At 41.5% G+C, this 20612-nt stretch overlaps 1 protein-coding gene across 2 annotated transcripts in view; it reads left to right on the plus strand.

Moving 5' to 3' along the window:
* The window catches only part of MDN1 (midasin AAA ATPase 1), a 184752-nt gene that overhangs the window by 50905 nt on the left and 113235 nt on the right, over positions 1 to 20612 (plus strand). For both annotated transcript variants that reach the window (XM_015136925.3, XM_015136926.3), the window contains exons 14-20: positions 1799 to 1947; positions 2882 to 2942; positions 13502 to 13713; positions 14292 to 14395; positions 17650 to 17794; positions 18271 to 18367; positions 19928 to 20041. In XM_015136925.3, coding sequence (XP_014992411.3) covers positions 1799 to 1947; positions 2882 to 2942; positions 13502 to 13713; positions 14292 to 14395; positions 17650 to 17794; positions 18271 to 18367; positions 19928 to 20041 — 882 coding nt within the window. The remainder of the gene's footprint in view (positions 1 to 1798; positions 1948 to 2881; positions 2943 to 13501; positions 13714 to 14291; positions 14396 to 17649; positions 17795 to 18270; positions 18368 to 19927; positions 20042 to 20612) is intronic.

Consider the following 20612-nt stretch of genomic DNA (forward strand, 5'->3'; position numbering starts at 1 on the left):
TTGTGCAAAACACATGTCTGAACTGTGATATCTGTAGTACACTATAAGGAAGGAGCAGTGTTTTCCCAAAGTATGTTCTGTGAAATTACATATTAATAGGTGAAAGAGGCAATGAAAGTCATTAAAGACTTGGCACTACCAAAGATGAATTATTGATTTTATTCACTGCAGTGTATTTAGTGAAGTAAGCCTCAGTTGGAAGTCAGGCTTATGTCTAACATCAGTCTTTAAATTCCTGGAAGGCTGGGGTTATATAAGATTCTGAGATCGAGGTAACTTTAAATACTTATTACATGTCTGACTGTGTACTAAGTGCTTTACATATTTTCTCATGTAGTGGTTGTAATAATGCTGTGAATTAATATATTAGTGTCCTAGGGCTGCCATAACAAATTACCATAAACTTGGTGGTTTTAAACAATAGACATTATTCTTTCGCAGTCCTGGAGGCTGGAAGTGTAAAATCAAGGTTTCGATGGGGCCATGCTCCTCCCCTCTGAAGGCTCTAGGGCAGAATGCTTTCTTGCCTCTTCCTGATTTCTTTCTTTCTTTTCTTTTTTTGTTTTTGAGACAGAGTCTCACTGGGTTGCCCAGGCTGGAGTACAGCGGTACATGTTGGTTCACAGCAACCTGTGGCTCCCTGGTTCAAGTGATTCTCGTGCCTCAGCCTCCCGAATAGCTGGGATTACAGGCATGTGCCACCACGCCCAGCTAATTTTTGTATTTTTAGTAGAGACGGGGTTTCACCATCTTGGCCAGGTTGGTCTTCGACTCCTGACCTCAGGTGATCCACCTGCCTTGACCTCCCAAAGTGCTGGGATTACAGGCCTGAGCCACAGTGCTTGTCCTCTTCCTGGTTTCTGTGGCTCCCAGCAGTCCTTGGTGTTCCTTGGCTTGTATTTGTATCACTGTTAAGTTCTGTCTCTCTTATCACGTGGCCCTTCTTCCCTGTGTGTGTATTTTTTTTCTTTTCTTTTTTTTGAGATGGAGTCTTGCTCTGTCGCCCAGGCTGGAGTGCAGTGGCGCGATCTCAGCTCACTACAACCTCCACCTCCAGGGTTCAAGTGATTCTCCTGCCTCAACCTCCTGAGTAGCTGGGACTGCAGGTGTCCGCCACCACGCCCGGCTAATTTTTGTATTTTTAGTAGAAATGAGGTTTCACCATATTGGCCAGGCTGGTCTTGAACTCCTGACCTTGTGATCTGCCCGCCTCGGCCTCCCAAAGTGCTGGGATTACAGGCGTGAGCCACTGCGCCCTGCCTTGTGTGTTTATTTCTGTGTCACCAAATCTTCCTTTTATAAGGACACCAGTCATTGGATTTAAGACCCACCCTAATGCAATATGACCTTATCTTAATTTGATTAAATTTCTTCAAAGACCCTATTTTGAAATAAGGTCACATTCATAGGATCTGGGTAGGCATGAATTTGGGGAAGATTATTAACCTATTAGAACTCGGTACTGTTGTTACCCACATCTTACAGGTGAGGAAACTGAGGCTAAGACACATTAAGTAATTTGTCCAAGATGAGCTAACTGGTACAGATAGTCTTGTCTTATTGATCTTTTTAATCTTCAGAGCCTAGCGTGGTATCAGATGTGTGAGTATTCGGTGTTTGCAGAAAAACTAAATTCTGTAATTTTTGTATGTTGTAAGACTATCTGGTATAACTTGAAGACAATTACTCTGAGCTGTTTTCTCATCCTTGTTTGTTGAACCTGGAATATCTGGTTTCCCAGAGCACAACTGGGAGAAGCTTGCAGCGTGGTTTTTAAACTCTTTTTTCTCCTTTCCAGGGAGAAGTTCACTTTTGCTGCTACACGGCCGTCCTCTGTTCTCATTGAGCAGCTTGCAGTGTGTGTCAGCAAAGGGGAGCCTGTGTTGCTGGTGGGAGAGACCGGAACTGGCAAAACTTCTACTGTCCAATACTTGGCTCACATTACAGGTAATCCCTAGAGGAAATAAATCTGCCCCCAGACATTTCACACTGACTACTTTTTTTCCTTTTTTAAAAATATGAAATCCAAAGACCACAGAGTTTAAAAAGTGCCAGCACCTCACATGTAATCTCTTTGCCTGGAACTAACTACTTTAAATAGATTATTATTAAATTATTTCTAATCTCTGCCTATGCAAATACATATATGAATAGATTTTGTTTTATTTCAAAACAGATATGGGATTATATTCTACATGTTGCATTATACCTCATTTTTTAAAAATTTTTATTCTTTTTGAGACAGAGTCGCACTGTTGCTTAGGCTGGAATGCAGTGGCGAGCTCACAGGTCACTGCACCCTTGACCTCCCAGGCTCAAGTGATCTTCCTACCTCAGCCTCCCAGATAGCTGAGACTACAGGCCTGTGCCACCGCGTCTGGCTAACTTTTAAAGTTTCTTGTAGAAACGAGGTCTCGCTGTGTTGCCCAGGTTGGTCTCCAACTTTTGGGCTGTCATGATTCAGAGCAAATGCACATTTGAAAATTTACCTTATTGCTGGGCGCAGTGGCTCATGCCTGTAATGCTAGCACTTTGGGAGCCTGAGGTGGGAGGATTGCTTGAACCCAGGAGTCAAGACCAGCCTGGCAACATCATGAGACCATGTCTCTACAAAAAAAATAAAAATATTGGCCAAGTGTGGTGGTATATGCCGGTAGTCCCAGGTGCTTGAGAGGCTGAGACAGAAGGATCACTTGAGCCCAGGAAGTTGAGGCTGCAGTGAGCCATGATTGGGCCACTGCACTGTAGCCTGGTTGACAGAACAAGAGTCTGTCTCAAAAAATAAAGCCCCATGCCATATTCCCACAGCCTTAAGGAGCACACTGGATATTATTGGTCTTTAAATTTTTGGAATAACACTTTTGCACTTTCTTTATAAAAGGCCACCGTTTGAGAGTTGTCAATATGAATCAGCAAAGTGATACTGCAGACTTGCTTGGAGGGTAAGTGTGGCTTAAAATGTTTTTCTTATTTTTGTGTTTATTACTTGAGGTAAGAAATACTGTTTCCTTAGTGTTACAACGACAGGTTATAGGGTGCTCTGTGCAATAGAAAAAGTTTCCTCAGATAAGGCTTTATTGGAGCTTTTGGCAGGGTACCAGGGAGGTAGCATGAAAGAGAGAATTCTATGGCTGGCCCAACTAAGACAGTCAGGAAAGTAATTTTAAGGGGCAAAAGTGGGAACGAAGTGATATTTAAGCATGTAGAGGCAGGGAACTTCTGGCACTTGAACAGTTTGATAACATATTTCTTCATGTGTCCCATGTCTCATTAGCATGGGTGTGATTTTTAGCATAGCAATGAAGCTAAGGCGAAGGATCAGTCATTCTTCTGGTCTTGTGTGTGTGCAGGAAAAAGGGTAAACTCCCTTGAGTAAGACTTAAGGTGTGAGTTGCCTATTTTAGTTTCCTCAGGGTCCCACCATCAGTGTGTGTGGTGCTTTGAGTAAGATTTATGGTGGGACATTGCTCATCTTAGTCTCTCTAAGACACCTTGAGCAAGATTGCACCTTATCCCCCAACCACAGCAAGGTACTTATTTGAATTTATTGAGGAGCTCATGGGTGTGTAGATGTTTCTCTTCATTTTAACGAACACTTGAGGCCCTTGTTCTCAAAGGTCATATGCTGGAAGAAGGAGAAAAAGCAGGCAAGTATATAATCAATTAATGTTTGTCTATATAGTACAGTTGATCTAAAGTGTAAGTTCTGGGCCAGGTGTAGTGGCTCACACCTGTAATCCCAGCACTTTGGGAGGCCTAGATGGGTGAATCACTTGAGGTCAGGAGTTCGACACCAGCCTGGCAGACATGGTGAAATCCTATCTCTACCAAAAAATACGAAAATTAGTAGGGCTTGGTGGTGTGCGCCTGTAGTCCCAGCTAGTAGGGAGGCTGAGGTGGGAGAATTGGTGAATCCGGGAGGCAGAGGCTGGAGTTAGCCAAGATTGTGCCACTGCGCTCCAGCCTTTCTACCTTGGTTTTATTTTACTTATATTTGGTTGGTTGTTTGAGGAACTTGGCAATCTGTTCTTATTAATATATGTGATTTTTCATTTAAGCAGACATGTCTATACTGCTGTATATATTTATCTTTATTCTTTTTTTTTTTTGAGACGGAGTCTTGCTCTGTCACCAGGCTGGAGTGCAGTGGCGCGATCTCTGCTCACTGCAACGTCCGGCTCCCGGGTTCAAGTGATTGTTCTGCCTCAGTCTGCTGAGTAGCTGGGACTATAGGCGCACACCACAATGGCCAGCTAATTTTTGTATTTTTAGTAGAGACGGGGTTTTTGCCATGTTGACCAGGATGGTCTCGATCTCTCGTGATCCACCCACCTCGGCCTCCCAAATTGCTGGGATTACAGGTGTGAGCCACCGCACCCGGCCTCTTAATTCTTTTTTTTGTTTTGTGGGAGGCAGGGTCTCGTTCTGTCACCAAGGCTGGAGTGCAGTGGTGTGATCATGGCTTAGCACAGCCTTGAACTCCTGGGTTTAAGCAATCCTTCTGCCTCAACCTACCCAGTAGCTAGGACTACAGGCATGAGCCACCATGCCTGGTCTATTTCTCTCTATTCTGTATCTATATGTCTTTAGGAATTTCATGCCATTAAATAGTCCTAACATAAATGGCATTGATCTTGTACTAACTGAACACGGACTGGGTCCTTCTCTTCTATCGTGAATTTGTTGTGTTATGTTAGCCATTGCAAGTTGTTTTAAATATAGTGAGTAAACAGAGTACATTTGTGATGCAAATTGATGACACAAAAAGGTGGGACTCAAAATATGATTAACTAGAATTTTGTTTTGGTGCCAACTTGGTGAATAGAATATATCTGTTTTTCCTTGTTAGTAGGTCAGCATCAGTTATTAAAAGAAAATGCAACTTACATTTTTTTTTTTTTTTTTTTGAGGCGGAGTCTCGCTCTGTCGCCCAGGCTGGAGTGCAGTGGCGCGATCTCAGCTCACTGCAAGCTCCGCCTCCCGGGTTCCCGCCATTCTCCTGCCTCAGCCTCCCGAGTAGCTGGGACTACAGGCGCCGCCACCACGCCCGGCTAATTTTTTTGTATTTTTAGTGGAGACAGGGTTTCATTGTGTTAGCCAGGATGGTCTCGATCTCCTGACCTCGTGATCCGCCCGTCTCGGCCTCCCAAAGTGCTGGGGTTACAGGCTTGAGCCACCGCGCCCGGCCTGCAACTTACATTTCAATTTGAAAAGATCACTTGAGCCTGTGAGGTTGAGGCTGCAGTGAACTGTGGTCATGCCATTGTACTTGAGCTGGGATGACAAAGCAAGACCCTGAACAGGATCTTGCTCTGTTGCCTAGGCTGGTCTTGAACTCCTGGCCTCAAGTAGTCCTGCTTCAGCCTCCCAAAGTGTTGAAATTACAGACATGAGCCATTGAGCCTTTTCTCAATTTTTGTGTAGTTGGAAATATGCCTTGTTTTCTGTACTCTTACATTACTACAAAGATATATATATTTTTAATTATTATCCTTTAAGTTCTAGGGTACTTGTGCGCAACGTGCAGGTTTGTTACATATGTATACATGTGCCATATTGGTGTGCTGCACCCATCAACTCATCATTTACATTAGGTATATCTCCTAATGCTATCCCTCCCCTCTCCCCCGACCCCATGACAGGCCCTGGTATATGATGTTCCCCTTCCTGCATCCAAGTGTTCTCATTTTTCAGTTCCCACCTGTGAGAGAGAACATGCAATGTTTGGTTTTCTGTCCTTGCAATAGTTTGCTCAGAATGATGGTTTCCAGCTTTATGCATGTCCCTACAAAGGACATGAACTCATCCTTTTTTATGGCTGCATAGTATTCCATGGTGTGTATGTGCCACATTTTCTTAATCCAGTCTATCATTGATGGGCATTTGGGTTGGTTCCAAGTCTTTGCTATTGTGAATAGTGCCGCAATAAACATACGTGTGCGTGTGTCTTTATAGCAGCATGATTTATAATCCTTTGGGTATATACCCAGTAATGGGATGGGTGGCTCAAATGGTATTTCTAGTTCTAGATCCTTGAGGAATCACCATACTGTCTTCCACAATGGTCAAACTAGTTTACAGTCCCACCAACAGTGTAAAAGTGTTCCTGTTTCTCCACATCCTCTCCAGCACTTGTTGTTTCCTGACTTTTTAGTGATCACCATTCTAACTGGTGTGAGATGGTATCTCATTGTGGTTTTACTACAAAGAGATTTAAATAAAATCTTTAGCATATATTATGTTATAGATGAATAGGTGACTCCCTTGTTTAAGAATCATTGTAGAAGATGAGAATACCGAAAAGTTTTTAAAAAGGCAAAGGAATGGAGAACAAAATTCAGCTGTAGGCAAAAAGATAAGATAGGGAAAAGATAAATATTCCTATCCTCAGGCTGTGTTGCTGGTTTCATCTGTTTTATAAGTTATGTTAAATATGTTTTGCATGTGTCCAATATTAAATAATAACCTGGTTTGCAAATCTGGATCCTTTGGGGTTTTTTTTTTGTTTTTGTTTTTTTAAAGATAGGGTCTCACTTTGTCACCCAAGCTGGAGTGCAGCGGCATAAACATGACTTTCTGGGCTCAAGTGATCCTTCCACCTCAGCCTCCTGAGCAGCTGGGACTGCAAGCGCAAGCCACCACATGCAGCTGCTTTTTTTTAAGTAGAGATGAGGTCTCACTATGTTGCCCAGACTGGTCTGGAACTTCTGAACTCAAGGAATCTTCCTGCCTGGGCCTTCCAAAGTGCTAGGATTACAGGCACTGTAGCTGGTCTTGGATTTTATTTGTTTATTTAATTTTAACTCTTTTTTTGGGGGGGGACAGAATCTCACTCTGTTGCCCAGCCTGGAGTACCATGGTGCCCTCATAGTTCACTGCAGCCTCTGCGTCCTAGGCTTATGTCATCCTCTTGCCTCAGCCTCCCAAGTAACTGGGACTACAGACATGCACCCCCATGCTTAGCTAATTATTTTCTATTTTTGTAGAGATGAGGTCACATTCTGTTGCCCATTGTATTCATTTGTTTCACGCTGCTGATAAAGACATACCCAAGACTGGATAATTTACAAAGAAAAGAGGTTTAATTGACTTATAGTTCCACATGTCTGGGGAGGCATCACAATCATAGCGGAAGACAAGGAGGAGCAAATCACGTCTTACATGGATGGTGGCAGTCGAGAGCTTGTGTAGGGGAACTCCCCTTTATAAAACCATCTAATCTCATGAGATTTATTCACTGTCATGAGGATAGCTCGGGAAAGACCCACCCCCATGATTCAATTACCTTCCACCTGTCCCTCACACAACACATAGGAATTGGAACTACAATTTAAGATGAGATTTGGGTAGGGACACAGCCAAACCATATCACCCTGGATGAATCTTGAACTCCTGAGATCAAGTAGTCCTCCCCACTCAACCTCCCAAAGTGCTGAGATTACAGGCATGAGCCACTGTATTTGGCCTTTTTAGATTAATTTTAAAAACTTTTAAAAATTATTTTTGTTTTTTTTTTGAGACAGGGTCTCACTCTGTCACCCAGGCTGGAGTGGAGTGGCACCATTAGGGCTTATTACAGCCTTGACCTCCCTGGCTCAAGCTATCCTCCCACCTTGGCCCTCTTGAGTAGTTGGGACTACAGGCATGTGCCACCATACTCAGCTAATTGTTTTTGAACTTTAGTAGAGATGAGGTCTCACTATGTTGCCCAGGCTGGTCCCCTGAGCTAAAGTGATCCTCCCACCTTGACCTCCCAAAGTGCTGGGATTACAGATGTGAGCCACTGTGCCCCAGCCTAGATTGATTTTATTTATTCATTTATTTTTTTGAGAGAGTTTTGCTCTTGTTTCCCAAGCTGGAGTGCAATGACACTATCTTGGCTCACTACAATGCCTGCCTCCTTGGTTCACGCAATTCTCCTGCCTCAGCCTCCCGAGTAGCTGGGATTACAGGCATGTACCACCACATTGGCTAATTTTGTATTTTTAATTGAGACAGGGTTTCACCATGCTGGTCAGGCTGGTCTCAAACTCCTGACCTCAGGTGATCTACCCGCCTCAGCCTCCCAAAGTCCTGGAATTACAGGCGTGAGGCACTGTGCCCTGCCCTAGATTGATTTTTGAAACAATTATTATTATGGGTAAAGATACTTTATAAAAATAAGGGCCTTAGAGACCATCAAATTATTTACATTATGGCAAATTGTCTTTTGCTCTTTGTTAGTGTCCGTTGTCCATTACCTCCTTGCTTTTTATTCTTTTGTGCTTCTTGCTTTTTGATTAGTGTTGGCATGATATGTCTTTTTCCTTCATTTAATTTTAAACTCATTTTTGTCATTTTATTTAACATGGGCTTCTGGTAAGCAGCATGTAGACCTTCACATTACCTGTAGGTAGAGACATAAATTCCAAGACTTGCAGGTGGGGAAGAGCCCAAGAGAATCCTTGAAAAAAAGTAGAGGGCATGGAAGACTTAGATGTAGCAGATAAAATCATTCCAGAAGGAGAAAGTCTAGCACTAAAGGGCAAAATACAGAGCGCATGTTCATAGCACTTACTATAGGGAATGGGCTTCAGAGGGGCAGCTTCTGAGGGAGAAACAGAGATATATTGAGAAGGACCGGTTTCCCTGGAGAGCTTGGCAATGAAAGAAGGGACAAAATAGAGGGAAATTAAAGATATCGTAGAAATAGCAGTAAAGCAGCCAATCCTCATCTTCCTTGCCACCCACCCATAGAACAGTCTTTAAAAGAAAATGCCCGGAAGAGGGTATGGCAGGAGCATACAATTCGAACTCAGAACCCTGTCCATGACATGAAGAGAAAGGGTTTATCATTCTAATTACTCAGCATGTACATTTTACGTTCTTTTTACACTTTGTTTTTTCCCGTTATAATTTTGTGTAGCCATTCTCACATGAATGCTTACATGTGGTTCCAGTGTATGTAACAGGTATAAGCACAGTTACTTTTCATGAAGGCAGGTGTTCTGGACCTGCTGCTAAGGTGCCTTTCTGCAGAAGACGGTTTGAAAATCTTGCTCTTTAGTTGTTTGTAGTTTATAGCCTCAGTTCTCTGAATATTTGTGTTGCAGTTGCAGTTGATTTTGTTTTATTTATTCTTTTCTGAAATGTATGGTTTTTCATCTTTTCATGTATTGAAATATGTGTTGACTTAAGGGCTTTAGGTAATATTGTGCTCAGCTTTAAATGAATGGAGCTTTCCTTTTTTTTTTTTTTTTTTTTTTGAGATGGAGTCTGTTGCCCAGGCTGGAGAGCAGCAGCATGATCTCAGCTGTAACCTCTGCCTCCCGGGCTCAAGCGATTCTTCTCCCTCAGCCTCCTGAGTACCTGGGATTACAGGGGCCCCGCCACCAGGCCCAGCTAATTTTTGTATTTTTAGTAGAGATGGGGTTTGCCATTTTGACCAGGTTGGTCTCAAACTCCTGACCTCAAGTCATTCACCTGCCTCAGCGTCCCAAAGTGCTGGGATGACATGCATGAGCCACAGCACCTGGCCCGAATGAGCTTTTCTTTAAGAAACTCAGTCTCTTTGAAATATTAAGCTGCCTTTTTCATAAATTCAATAGATCAATAATAACAGAGACATTAATTATCCACTAACTCTCTATGGCAGTCATTATGTGCCAGGCACTGTTTTGAGTCCTTTTTTTGTGTTAACTCGGCTGGTCTTAAAACCATGTGAGAAACCGGACTGTTATTCTCTATATTTTAAACATGAGAGAACTGAGGCAAAGAGAGATAAGTCACTTATTCAAGAAAATGGCAGATCCAGGATTTGAACCTAAGCAGTCTTGAGTGTCTGTGTTCTTAACCATTACTCTGCTTCTTCAGTTAACTTTGGATCCCATTTATACTATTATTTTCAAGACTAGCAGTTTTGGCCAGGAGCAATGGCTCATGCATGTAATCTCAGCACTTTGGGAGGCAAAGGTGGGAGTGTTGCTTGAGGCCAGGTCTTCGAGACCAACTTGGGCAACATAGTGAGACTTTGTCTTTACAATAAAAAGTTAAAAAATAAATAAAAAGACTAGCAATTTTATTTAAATGACACGTATATTTTGTTCAATTTCTCACCATTTTCACTGTTGTCGTTCTAGTTTATTGTCTAGTCCATTGCGTTGGTCTCTTATCTTTGCTTCTACTCATAATCTCTTTATAGTCTTTTTTGTTTAGGAGTTACAATAATCCTTTAAAATATAATCAGATAAAGTATAAGTTTTATTTATTTATTTATTTATTTAGAGACGAATTCTTGCTCTGTCTCCCAGGCTGGAGTGCAGTGGCACGATCTCAGCTCACTGCAACCTCTGCTCCCGGGTTCATGCCATTCTCCTGCCTTAGCCTCCCGAGTAGCTGGGACTAGAGTCGCCCGCCACCACGCCTGGCTAATTTTTTTTGTATTTTTAGTAGAAATATGGTTTCACCGTGTTAGCCAGGATGGTCTCGGTCTCCTGACCTCATGATCCACCCATCTCTGCTGCCCAAAGTGCCGAGATTACAAGCGTGAGCCACCGCGCCCGGTCCAATAAAGTATAATTTTTTATGGAGACAGGGTCTTGCTTTGTTACCCAGTCTGGTCTCACTCTCTTCCTCAGGTTCCTCCACTGAACTTCTCAATCCATTTAGGATAAAATACAAAGATTTAGAATAAAATGTTTGATTTGTACAGCCCTTCATAATCTGACAGTGGTACTTCTCTGACATCATCTCCCACCTTCCCCTGTGCTGCTGAGCTCCAACCACTTTCTTCTGCTTTGCACCTAGATGCTTGCCATTCCTTTTGTGTGGCCTCCTTGCACCCACAGATAACTGCTTAGCACACATCCTTCCTTGACTTTGGTATCCTTCAAATGTCCCCTCCTCAACAAAGCCTTTCCTGACTGTGATATTCAGATTACCAAAACTCACATCACCCATTCAGCTTTTACCCTACATTATGTTTATAGCAGTTAAGCTACTACTTGACCTCCTGAGCTTGAACAAGCCTCCCATCTCAGCTTCCCAAGTAGCTGGGACTACAGGGACACACTGGCCTACTTGGCTAATTTTTGTATTTTTTTGTAGAGAGAAGGTTTCACCATGTTGCCCAGGTTGGTCTCAAACTCTGGAGCTCAAGAAATCCGCCAGTCTCCCAAAGTGCTGGGATTAATAGACGTGAGCCACCGCCCCTGGCCTGTTGTCACTTTCATTTGATTATAAGCTACACAGCAGTAAGACCTTGTGGGTCTTGTTGACTCAATGGCTAACACATATAGCAGGTGCTCAAAACAATTTTTATAAAGGGATGAGTTCTTGCTCTGTTGCCCAGACTGTAGTACGGTGGTGTTATCATAGCTCACTGTAGCCTCGAACTCCTGTGCTCAAGTGATCCTTCTTTCTTAACCTCCCAAGTAGCCGAGACTACAGATGGGACCACCACACCTGGCTAATTTAAAAAAAAAATTTTTTTTTTTGAGACGGAGTCTCGCTCTGTCGCCCAGGCTGGAGTGCAGTGGCCTGATCTCAGCTCACTGCAAGCTCTGCCTCCTGGGTTTACGCCATTCTCCTGCCTCTGCCTCCTGAGTAGCTGGGACTACAGGCGCCCGCCACCTCGCCCGACTAGTTTTTTGTACTTTTTAGTAGAGACGGGGTTTCACCGTGTTAGCCAGGATGGTCTCTATCTCCTGAACTCGTGATCCGCCCGTCTCGGCCTCCCAAAGTGCTGGGATTACAGGCTTGAGCCACCGCGACTGGCCATTTTAAAATTTTTTATGGAGACAAGGTCTTGGCTTTGTTACCCAGTCTGGTCTTTTTTTTTTTTTTTTTTTTTTTTGAGACAGGGTCTTGCTCTGTCGCCCAGGCTGGGGTGCAGTGGCCGGATCTCAGCTCACTGCAAGCTCCGCCTCCCGGGTTTAGACCATTCTCCTGCCTCAGCCTCCCGAGTAGCTGGGACTACAGGCGCCCGCCACCTCGCCCGGCTAGTTTTTTGTACTTTTTAGTAGAGACGGGGTTTCACTGTGTTAGCCAGGATGGTCTCGATCTCCTGACCTCGTGATCCGCCCGTCTCGGCCTCCCAAAGTGCTGGGATTACAGGCATGAGCCACTGTGCCTGGCCTCAATACATTTTTGTTAAATAAATGGACTAAAGAAATGCATATACTAATGTGTTAGTGCTGTGAGTAAGTGAAAGTGAGTTTGACATTCCTCTTCAACTTTTTCTCTTTGGAACTGGACTCTCAGATTCAGATGCTCAGTATCAGGCCATTGGGTTTTACTCATCTCATTGTTTCTCCCTCACTAGGCCAGTAAGTCAGCAGTAATCCATGAATTCCCTTATTATGTTTTTGGTACCTTTTCAGTTCTCAATTTATTTTTCATGGAAATAAAGTTTATCTCATTCTTCTTGAATTGTAATGGTATGCTACACAAAATTGTATACTTAAGATTTTCTGGGAATAAGTATTGCCTCTTAGACATCGTATGTTTAAGCTAGAGCAATGTTTTTCAACCTTGTAAAAAGTTATCTCTTACCTCCCCCAAATATTCAAATTTAAGTTAATTTCCTAGCTCATTAGCCAGAGGAATTTAATGCTAAGGAATAACAAAGATCAAAATACTAAGAAGTACAGGATGAGCTTTGGAGTACCACGAACCATTGCAATAGCTAAGGTTTTTTTTTTTTTTTTTTTTTTTTTTTTTGCGTGCCCTACCCTAATTTTTATCCCACTGAAAGCAATATCATCGTTGCTGTCTCCTACTCTTCCTTCTCCTAACTGATAATGTGTGGGCTGTGTTTAATTTACATGTGTAGATCAATTTCAGATACTTATTTTTCCTTGGATTTTGGTCAACTTTAATGAAATATGGATGGTTTGTTATTATGCCCTATACATATTTATGTAGACATGTTGGTAAAATAAATGATGTGAATTTTACTATTCAAGTAGGACTTTCAGGGTTTTTTTACTTTTATTTTTTTGAGACAGGGTCTGGCTCTGTTGCCAAGGCTGGAGTGGCAGTGGTGTGTTCTTGGCTCACTGCAACCTCCACTTCCTGGGCTCAAGCCTCCCACCTCAGCCTCCCAAGTAGCTGGAACTGCAGGTGTGTGCTACTGCGCCTGACTAATTTTTGTGTTTTTTTGTAGAGACAGGATTTTGCCATGTTGCCCAGGGTGGGCTTGAACTCCTGGGCTGAAGTGATCCGACCCCCTCAGTGTCCCAAAGTGCTGGGGTTATAAATGTGAGCAGCCATGCTAGGCTAGTTTTTTCATAACACTTTTTATCTAATAATAGTTTTTACCTTCATTATAGGCCATTCAAATGCTTGAGATGAGGTAAACAGATTACGATTTAAAACTGTAATGTAGATTTTAAATATTTCGGTAGTGTTTCTAACTTTAATTAAATGAAATCTGAGACCTACTCCTATTTTCTGAGCCATGCTTTCTAACTTTTGTTAACTTTAGAAGTTTGTGAGTCACATTTACCTATGTCTGTTTCAGTTATAAACCGGTGGACCATAAGCTTATTTGGCTACCCTTGCGGGAGGCATTTGAGGAACTCTTTGCTCAGACATTTTCCAAGAAACAAAACTTTACGTTCTTGGGGCACATTCAGACCTGTTACAGACAGAAACGGTGGCATGATCTCCTGAGACTAATGCAGCATGTACACAAGTCTGCTGTTAACAAGGATGGAAAAGAGAGTGAAACTGGTAAGGACGTGACCCAGGCCGCCATGGTGGAGGGCATGGGGCTGGGCTTTAGTTAACAGATTAAGAGTCTTGGCGAAGAGTAAAGCAATACAAATTGGAGATTCTGGGACTTTGGCAGAAGTGACTAATTGTGAAGTATTGTGCCCCATTCTTTACATGATTTCCACAAAAACAGATGACTGGTAATGCTGATGTGCAAGTACTATTTAGTGGTCAGTAAGGCACATTTCCTGAGAAAAAGCTTGTTTCTAAGGAGCTAGATTCCATAGCCAAGAGGCTTTTGCTGGCTTAGGTTACTTCTGTGTGGTTCCTTATCTGTAAAGCAGGAATAAAAATAACTAGTCCAGAGGGTTGTTGTGAGGGATAAATGAGGCAGTTAATACATGTATATGCATATATCTGGGCTAGTTAGTGTCATGTCTGGCATTTAGTTAGCATTATATAAGTTTTTAGACTTAGTGTTTTGTGTAAGATGCTTACTTTTTGTGTGTTTTGTTAATTGTATTTGTTTATGTTTAAAAGTTGTATATATTACAACTCAAAATGTGTACTAAATTCTTGTCTGTCTTCTTTTTTAGGGTTACTCATAAAAGAGAAATGGGAAGCATTTGGTCTTAGGCTCAACCATGCCCAACAACAGATGAAAATGACTGAAAATACCTTATTGTTTGCATTTGTAGAGGTATTTCTGTTTTCGTTATTTAGCTTATGGTAATGGTGATTTTATGCAAAACACAAAGTTTCAGGCAGGTTACTATTGTGTATTGTCTTAATGAAACAGTGATTTTGGGGGAAGATTTTGAAAAATGTCTTTCATGGTAATTATGGCAATTATAAGGTCTTAATGAGCACCATCATTATTTAAATAAAAAATGTGAAAGTACAAATTGATAAATTATAATTGTATATATTCATGGAGTACAAAATGGTGTTATGATTTATGAATACGGTGTGAAATAACTAAAGCTCATTAATATATTCATCACGTCACATACCAATTTCTGTGGTGAGAACATTTGAAATGTACTGCCTTAGTAATTTTGAAATGTACAATACATTATTATTTACTATTTATGGCATGGTTGCCATGCTGTGCAATATATATCTCACAGGGAAGAAACCTTATTTTTTCTGTCTAATTTAAGGCTTTGTACTTTCTTTCTTTCTTTTTTTTTTTTTTTTTTTTTTGAGATGGAGTCTCACTCTGTCCCCTAGGCTGGAGTGCAGTGGCGCAATCTCGGCTCACTGCAAGCTCTGCCTCCCAGGTTCACGCCATTCACCTGGCTCAGCCTCCTGAGCAGCTGGGACTACAAGTGCATGCCACCACGCCCGGCTAATTTTTTGTTTTTGTATTTTTAGTAGAGACAGGGTTTCACTGTGTTAGCCAGGATGGTCTCGATCTCCTGACCTCGTAATCTGCCTGCCTCAGCCTCCCAAAGTGTTGGGATTACAGGCGTGAGCCACTGCGCCCGGCCAAGGCTTTATACTTTTGTTACTCTATACTCCCTAACTCTCCAGCCTCTGCTGACTACCATTCTGCTGGCTGCTTCTTTGAGTTCTGTTGTTTTAGATTTCACATATAAGTGAGAACGTGCGATACTTGTCTTTCTGTGCCTGACTTGTTTCACTTAGCATAATATTCTCTGGTTCTATTTATGTCATAGCAAATGACAAAATTTATTTCTTTTTTCAAGCTGAATAAGTTTCCATAGGATTCTATTGTTTATACATATGTATATATACAACATTTTCTTTATTCATCTGTTGTTGGAAACATAGGTTGATTCTGTATCTTGACTGTTGTGCATAGTGGTGCAATGAACATGGGATTACAGACATCCCTTCGACATACTGTTTTCAGATTTTTTGGGGGAATACCCAGAAGTGAGATTGCTGGATCTATTATTATTTTTAAAGATGCAATTGATGACAGATAGTGAACTCTGGATTCTTTCTCTTGCCATGTGTGTCTCCAGGGAAAGAGTGTGTGGATGTGAGAGGGATTTGGACCCGTTCACTTCAGTGCCCCAATTTTAATCCCAAGGCATGGACATCTCTACTGTTTGCTGTCCTGTAACCCTGTAGGAAGGATCAACTTGGTTAAATATTTGTGACTTGGGCATTTAAAAAAAAATTCATTTCTGGCCGGGCGCGGTGGCTCAAGCCTGTAATCCCAGCACTTTGGGAGGCCGAGACGGGCGGATCACGAGGTCAGGAGATCGAGACCATCCTGGCTAACACGATGAAACCCCGTCTCTACTAAAAAATACAAAAAACTAGCCGGGCGAGGTGGCTGGCGCCTGTAGTCCCAGCTACTCGGGAGGCTGAGGCAGGAGAATAGCGTAAAACCCGGGAGGCGGAGCTTGCAGTGAGCTGAGATCCGGCCACTGCACTCCAGCCTGGGCGACAGAGCGAGACTCCGTCTCAAAAAAAAAAAAAAAAAAAATTCATTTCTGTGACAGTCCTTAGATCAAGCCCTAGAGGAAGCAGGAGTCTTACTTGATGGTGTTTTAGTAACAAAGAAGGTCTACTCAACCATACGTTATGGGTGTGGAAAATTTGGTCATCAGAATTCTTTTTTTTTTTTTTGAGACGGAGTCTGACTCTGTCACCCAGGCTGGAGTGCAGTGGCGCGATCTTGGCTCACTGCAACCTCTGCCTCCTGGGTTGAAGCAATTCTCCTGCCTCAGCCTCCAGAGTAACTGGGATTACAGGTGTGTGCCACCGCGCCCGGCTAATTTTTGTACTTTTAGTAGAGATGGGGTTTTGCCATGTTGGCCAGGCTGATCTTGAACTCCTGACCTCAGGTGATCCACCCACCTTGACCTCCCAGAGTGCTGGAATTACAGGCATGAACCACTGACCCTGGCCCCAGAACTATTCCTTTTTTTTTTTTTTTTCTGAGACAGAGTTTTGCTTTCGTCACCCAGGCTGGAGTGCAATGGCATGGTCTGGGCTCACTGCAGCCTCCGCCTCCCAGGTTCAAGCGTTTCTCCTGCTTCAGCCTCCTAAGTAGCTGGGATTAAGGGTGTGTGCCACCACGCCTGGCTAATTTTTGTATTTTTTAGTAGAGATGGGGTTTCACTATGTTGGTCAGGCTGATGTTGAACTCCTGACCTCCAGTGACCTGCCCGCCTCAGCCTCCCAAAGTGCTGGGGTTACAGACGTGAGCCATCATGCCCAGCCGAGAATTATTTTTAATAGGATTATTTCTAAAACCAATTAAATTGTTGTGTTCTCAAAACAAGGCTTATGTTTTATGACTTAGTAATATACTGGAGTTAATATATTTGTTCTGTTTTATGTTTTTCAGTTAAATTTGTAGTAGATTCTTTGTTAGGATTAGCATGAAAACAAAAGCATAAAGCAACCTTAATAGTAAAATAGTTTTTGATGTGTCAACTGAGTAGATTATTAGATTTGTTTGTATTGCTCTAGGAAATAGAATTTGAAGAGATAACATGAGTGTACTAAAGTCAAAGGATGATGCATTTTGATTTTCAGCAGGTGTGAAAGGCTGTGTATGAGAATCACTAAACACTCTGGGATTTAGATATTTGTCTAATCTTGGTATAGCCTGACCCTGTATTTATTTTAAGTTTTAATAGCCACTTGGGTGCCTTTAAACACCTGACTACAATGTAAGCTATTTACCTGACCATCCACATAATGAGAGGATTTAGTTTATTGCATCTCTGTGTTAGGCTCAAAGATACTCCCTTGACCCTTTTGGACATTTAAAAAATTAACTTGGCCTTAACTCTACCTATCTGCTGTCAGCCAGTGGGCAGTTAAGGTATAGGAAATCTTTCCTACTTGATGGGCCTATACCTTGATGGGCCTGTGCCTCTATTTCTAACCCTGCTTGCATAACTATTCTTGGCAAGTGTGCCTTTATTTGACACATTCTTAACATTTTATTTTATCTTTTTCTAGGGTACATTAGCTCAGGCTGTAAAGAAAGGAGAGTGGATCTTGTTGGATGAGATTAACTTGGCTGCTCCAGAAATACTAGAATGTCTGAGTGGTTTGCTTGAAGGATCCTCTGGATCCCTGGTGTTGCTGGATCGAGGAGACACAGGTAGTAGCACTTGAGTCCCTTGGGATTTGACTTGCTGTCCAGCCCTACGGCCACTTTAGAGTGAGATTTTTTTTTTTTTTTTTGGGTTAGAAGGATGACGTGGGCCTCCCAATGAAATTTGTTCATTCTTTAGATATTAATTTTCTGCAAAGTACATTGAGCTGTTGTTGGGTGGTATGGGGAATGCAAAGAAGAATAGTATAATTTGACAAGGTATTTGAGTTGTGGATAATAGACACACTTATAAAATAACAGGTAAATGGTTGGTAAAAGATAAGTAACAGTGAATAAACATACCACAAAAGACTGCAGTATAAGATTAGATTGAATACATAGGTCTGGAAAGTTATTTCAGGGGAGTTTCAGAAAAGACAAGGATGGTGTGAGTAGTCAGCATCAGGCTGGCTGGCCCTGGGGGGTTCTGTGGAATTAGATAATCATACCTTTGTTGAAAATTTATAATTTTCTCTTAACAGAGCCACTGGTTCGGCATCCTGACTTCCGTTTATTTGCCTGCATGAATCCAGCAACTGATGTAGGCAAAAGAAATCTCCCACCAGGAATAAGAAACAGGTGAGGGGTTGGTTCTTGGAGACTTTATTTTTTTGTAACAGGTTCTTGCTCTGTTGCCTAGGTTGGAGTGCAGTGGTGTGATCTTGGCTCACTGCAAGTCCCCGGTTCAAGTGGTCCTCCCACCTCCCACCTCAGACTCCTGAATAGCCAGGATTATGGGCACATGCCACCACACCGAGCTATTTTTTTTTTCTTTTTTTTCTGAGACAGAGTCTTACTCTGTTGTCCAGGCTGGAATGCAGTGATGCGATTTTGGCTCACCACAACTTCCACCTCCTGGGTTCAAGTGATTCTCCTGCCTCAGCCTCCCTAGTAGCTGGGACTATAGGCATGCGCCACCATGCCTGGCTAATTTCTCTATTTTTTTTTTTTTTTTTTTTTTAGTAGACACGGGGTTTCACTCTGTTGGCCAGGCTGGTCTCGAACTCCTGACCTTGTGATCCACCCACCTCAGCCTCCCAAAGTGCTGGGATTACAGGTGTGAGCCACTGCGCCCAGCCTCAATTTTTTGTATTTTTAGCAGAGATGGGATTTCGCCATGTTGCCTAGGCTGGTTTCTAACTGGGCTCAAGCGATTTGCCTGCCTTGACTTCCCACAGTGCTGGGATTACCAGGACTTCCTTTTAAGATTCTCTTTATTTATAGATTAGTAATATTAATGTAACCAAACTTTAAAGCAATGCTTGAAATTGCCTCTGATAGTGGAATCTTTATTACCTTATTTGTCGTATTCCTGTACTTTCTGTAGGTGGTAGGCATATGGGAATCTTCAGAACACTGGAGAATTTTTCCCTCTGTGTTAGTATGTCAGTGGATATTATTGAAAATAAAAATCTTTTCTTCCTCAGATAATCTTTTGGCGATTAGAAAAATTTCATAACACAATATAACAGGAAAGCATATACCAGTATATGTACATTTTAGGAACACAGTCCTCTTTGGATGAGGCTAATGATTTGAAAAGGCATTTTAAGTTTCTTTTATTTTTCACCAATAAGCACTGACATGAACAAAGTACTTAGTTGTTGGTGTTTTATGTATGTAACATCTGGGAAAAAATAAATGACCAGATTTATTATTGGTAACCGTTTACTTCATTTTGAGTTTTAAAATAGTAACTTTATTAGATCCTGTCTCTTCATTATAAAGTAATAAAAGCTTCTTAGGGAAGCTTTAGAAACTACATTAAAGTAGTTGTTTTCTCTTCAACCATTTTGTTTCTGATGTTGAGGGGCTTTTTATTGCACTTATTTTTTTAAACAAATGTGGTTATGATAAACACCTGAAAATGAGGATAATTAATTCTTATTTTTGTGTCTTTTTCTTCTTGTAAGGACTATACATAGAAGACTTATTGCATAGAAGAAGCAATAATGGTATATTTTTGGTAATGGTTACATTGTCCTTTAATTATGATCAGTTTCTATCTCAGGTTGAAAGACATTTTATACTATAAGCAGTTAAAATGAGCTGACATATCTTCTTCTGTTTCATGTTTTTCTATTGTCAACGTAATTGTATTAACTTCCTAAAAAGTGTTTATTATGTATTGTTTTACAGGTTCACAGAACTTTATGTAGAAGAATTGGAAAGTAAAGAAGACTTACAGGTTCTTATTGTAGATTATCTGAAAGGATTGAGTGTGAACAAGAATACAGTGCAAGGAATCATAAAGTAGGTTCCCTTTGGTATGTCTTTATAAACTCTTTCTCTGAACATGAAAATGTGCTACTCGTGCACACACACAAATATGCATTCTTTTTTACTTCTAACTTGAGAAAACTGATAGCAGGATTATTATTTAGATTCTCTGGTAAAGTTGGAACCTAGTATGAACTCCTTCAGGTTTTTCTAAGGAAATTACATAGAAAGCTATGAATCACTACTTATGAGAAGATATAAACTATCAGATAATGCTCTCCTGATTACCTGTATATTCATAGCTGAGAGTTTGAATTCTTGGAGATGTATATGGCTTGCATTTTGACCTGTCTTGAAGAAGATTACTTTTCTATTTGCAATATTTGTAGTAGCTACGTGGGATATAAGGAGAAAAGGGTTAATATAATTGTGTCAGGTTTGGAATTAATGGAAGCTTAGCCTAATAAATAATAGAGTAGTTGTGTGGCTTGGTGCTTTAATTTGAGACTTATTCCTGTTTTTTTGTATGCCATATAGACAATGTGCAATCTTTTGTGTCAGATAACCTCAATTCTAGTATTGGTTCTATGAGAAACTAATGGTA

The sequence above is a fragment of the Macaca mulatta genome, chromosome 4 (genome assembly GCF_049350105.2).
Source record: "Macaca mulatta isolate MMU2019108-1 chromosome 4, T2T-MMU8v2.0, whole genome shotgun sequence".
Classification (NCBI taxonomy): Eukaryota; Metazoa; Chordata; class Mammalia; order Primates; family Cercopithecidae; genus Macaca; species Macaca mulatta.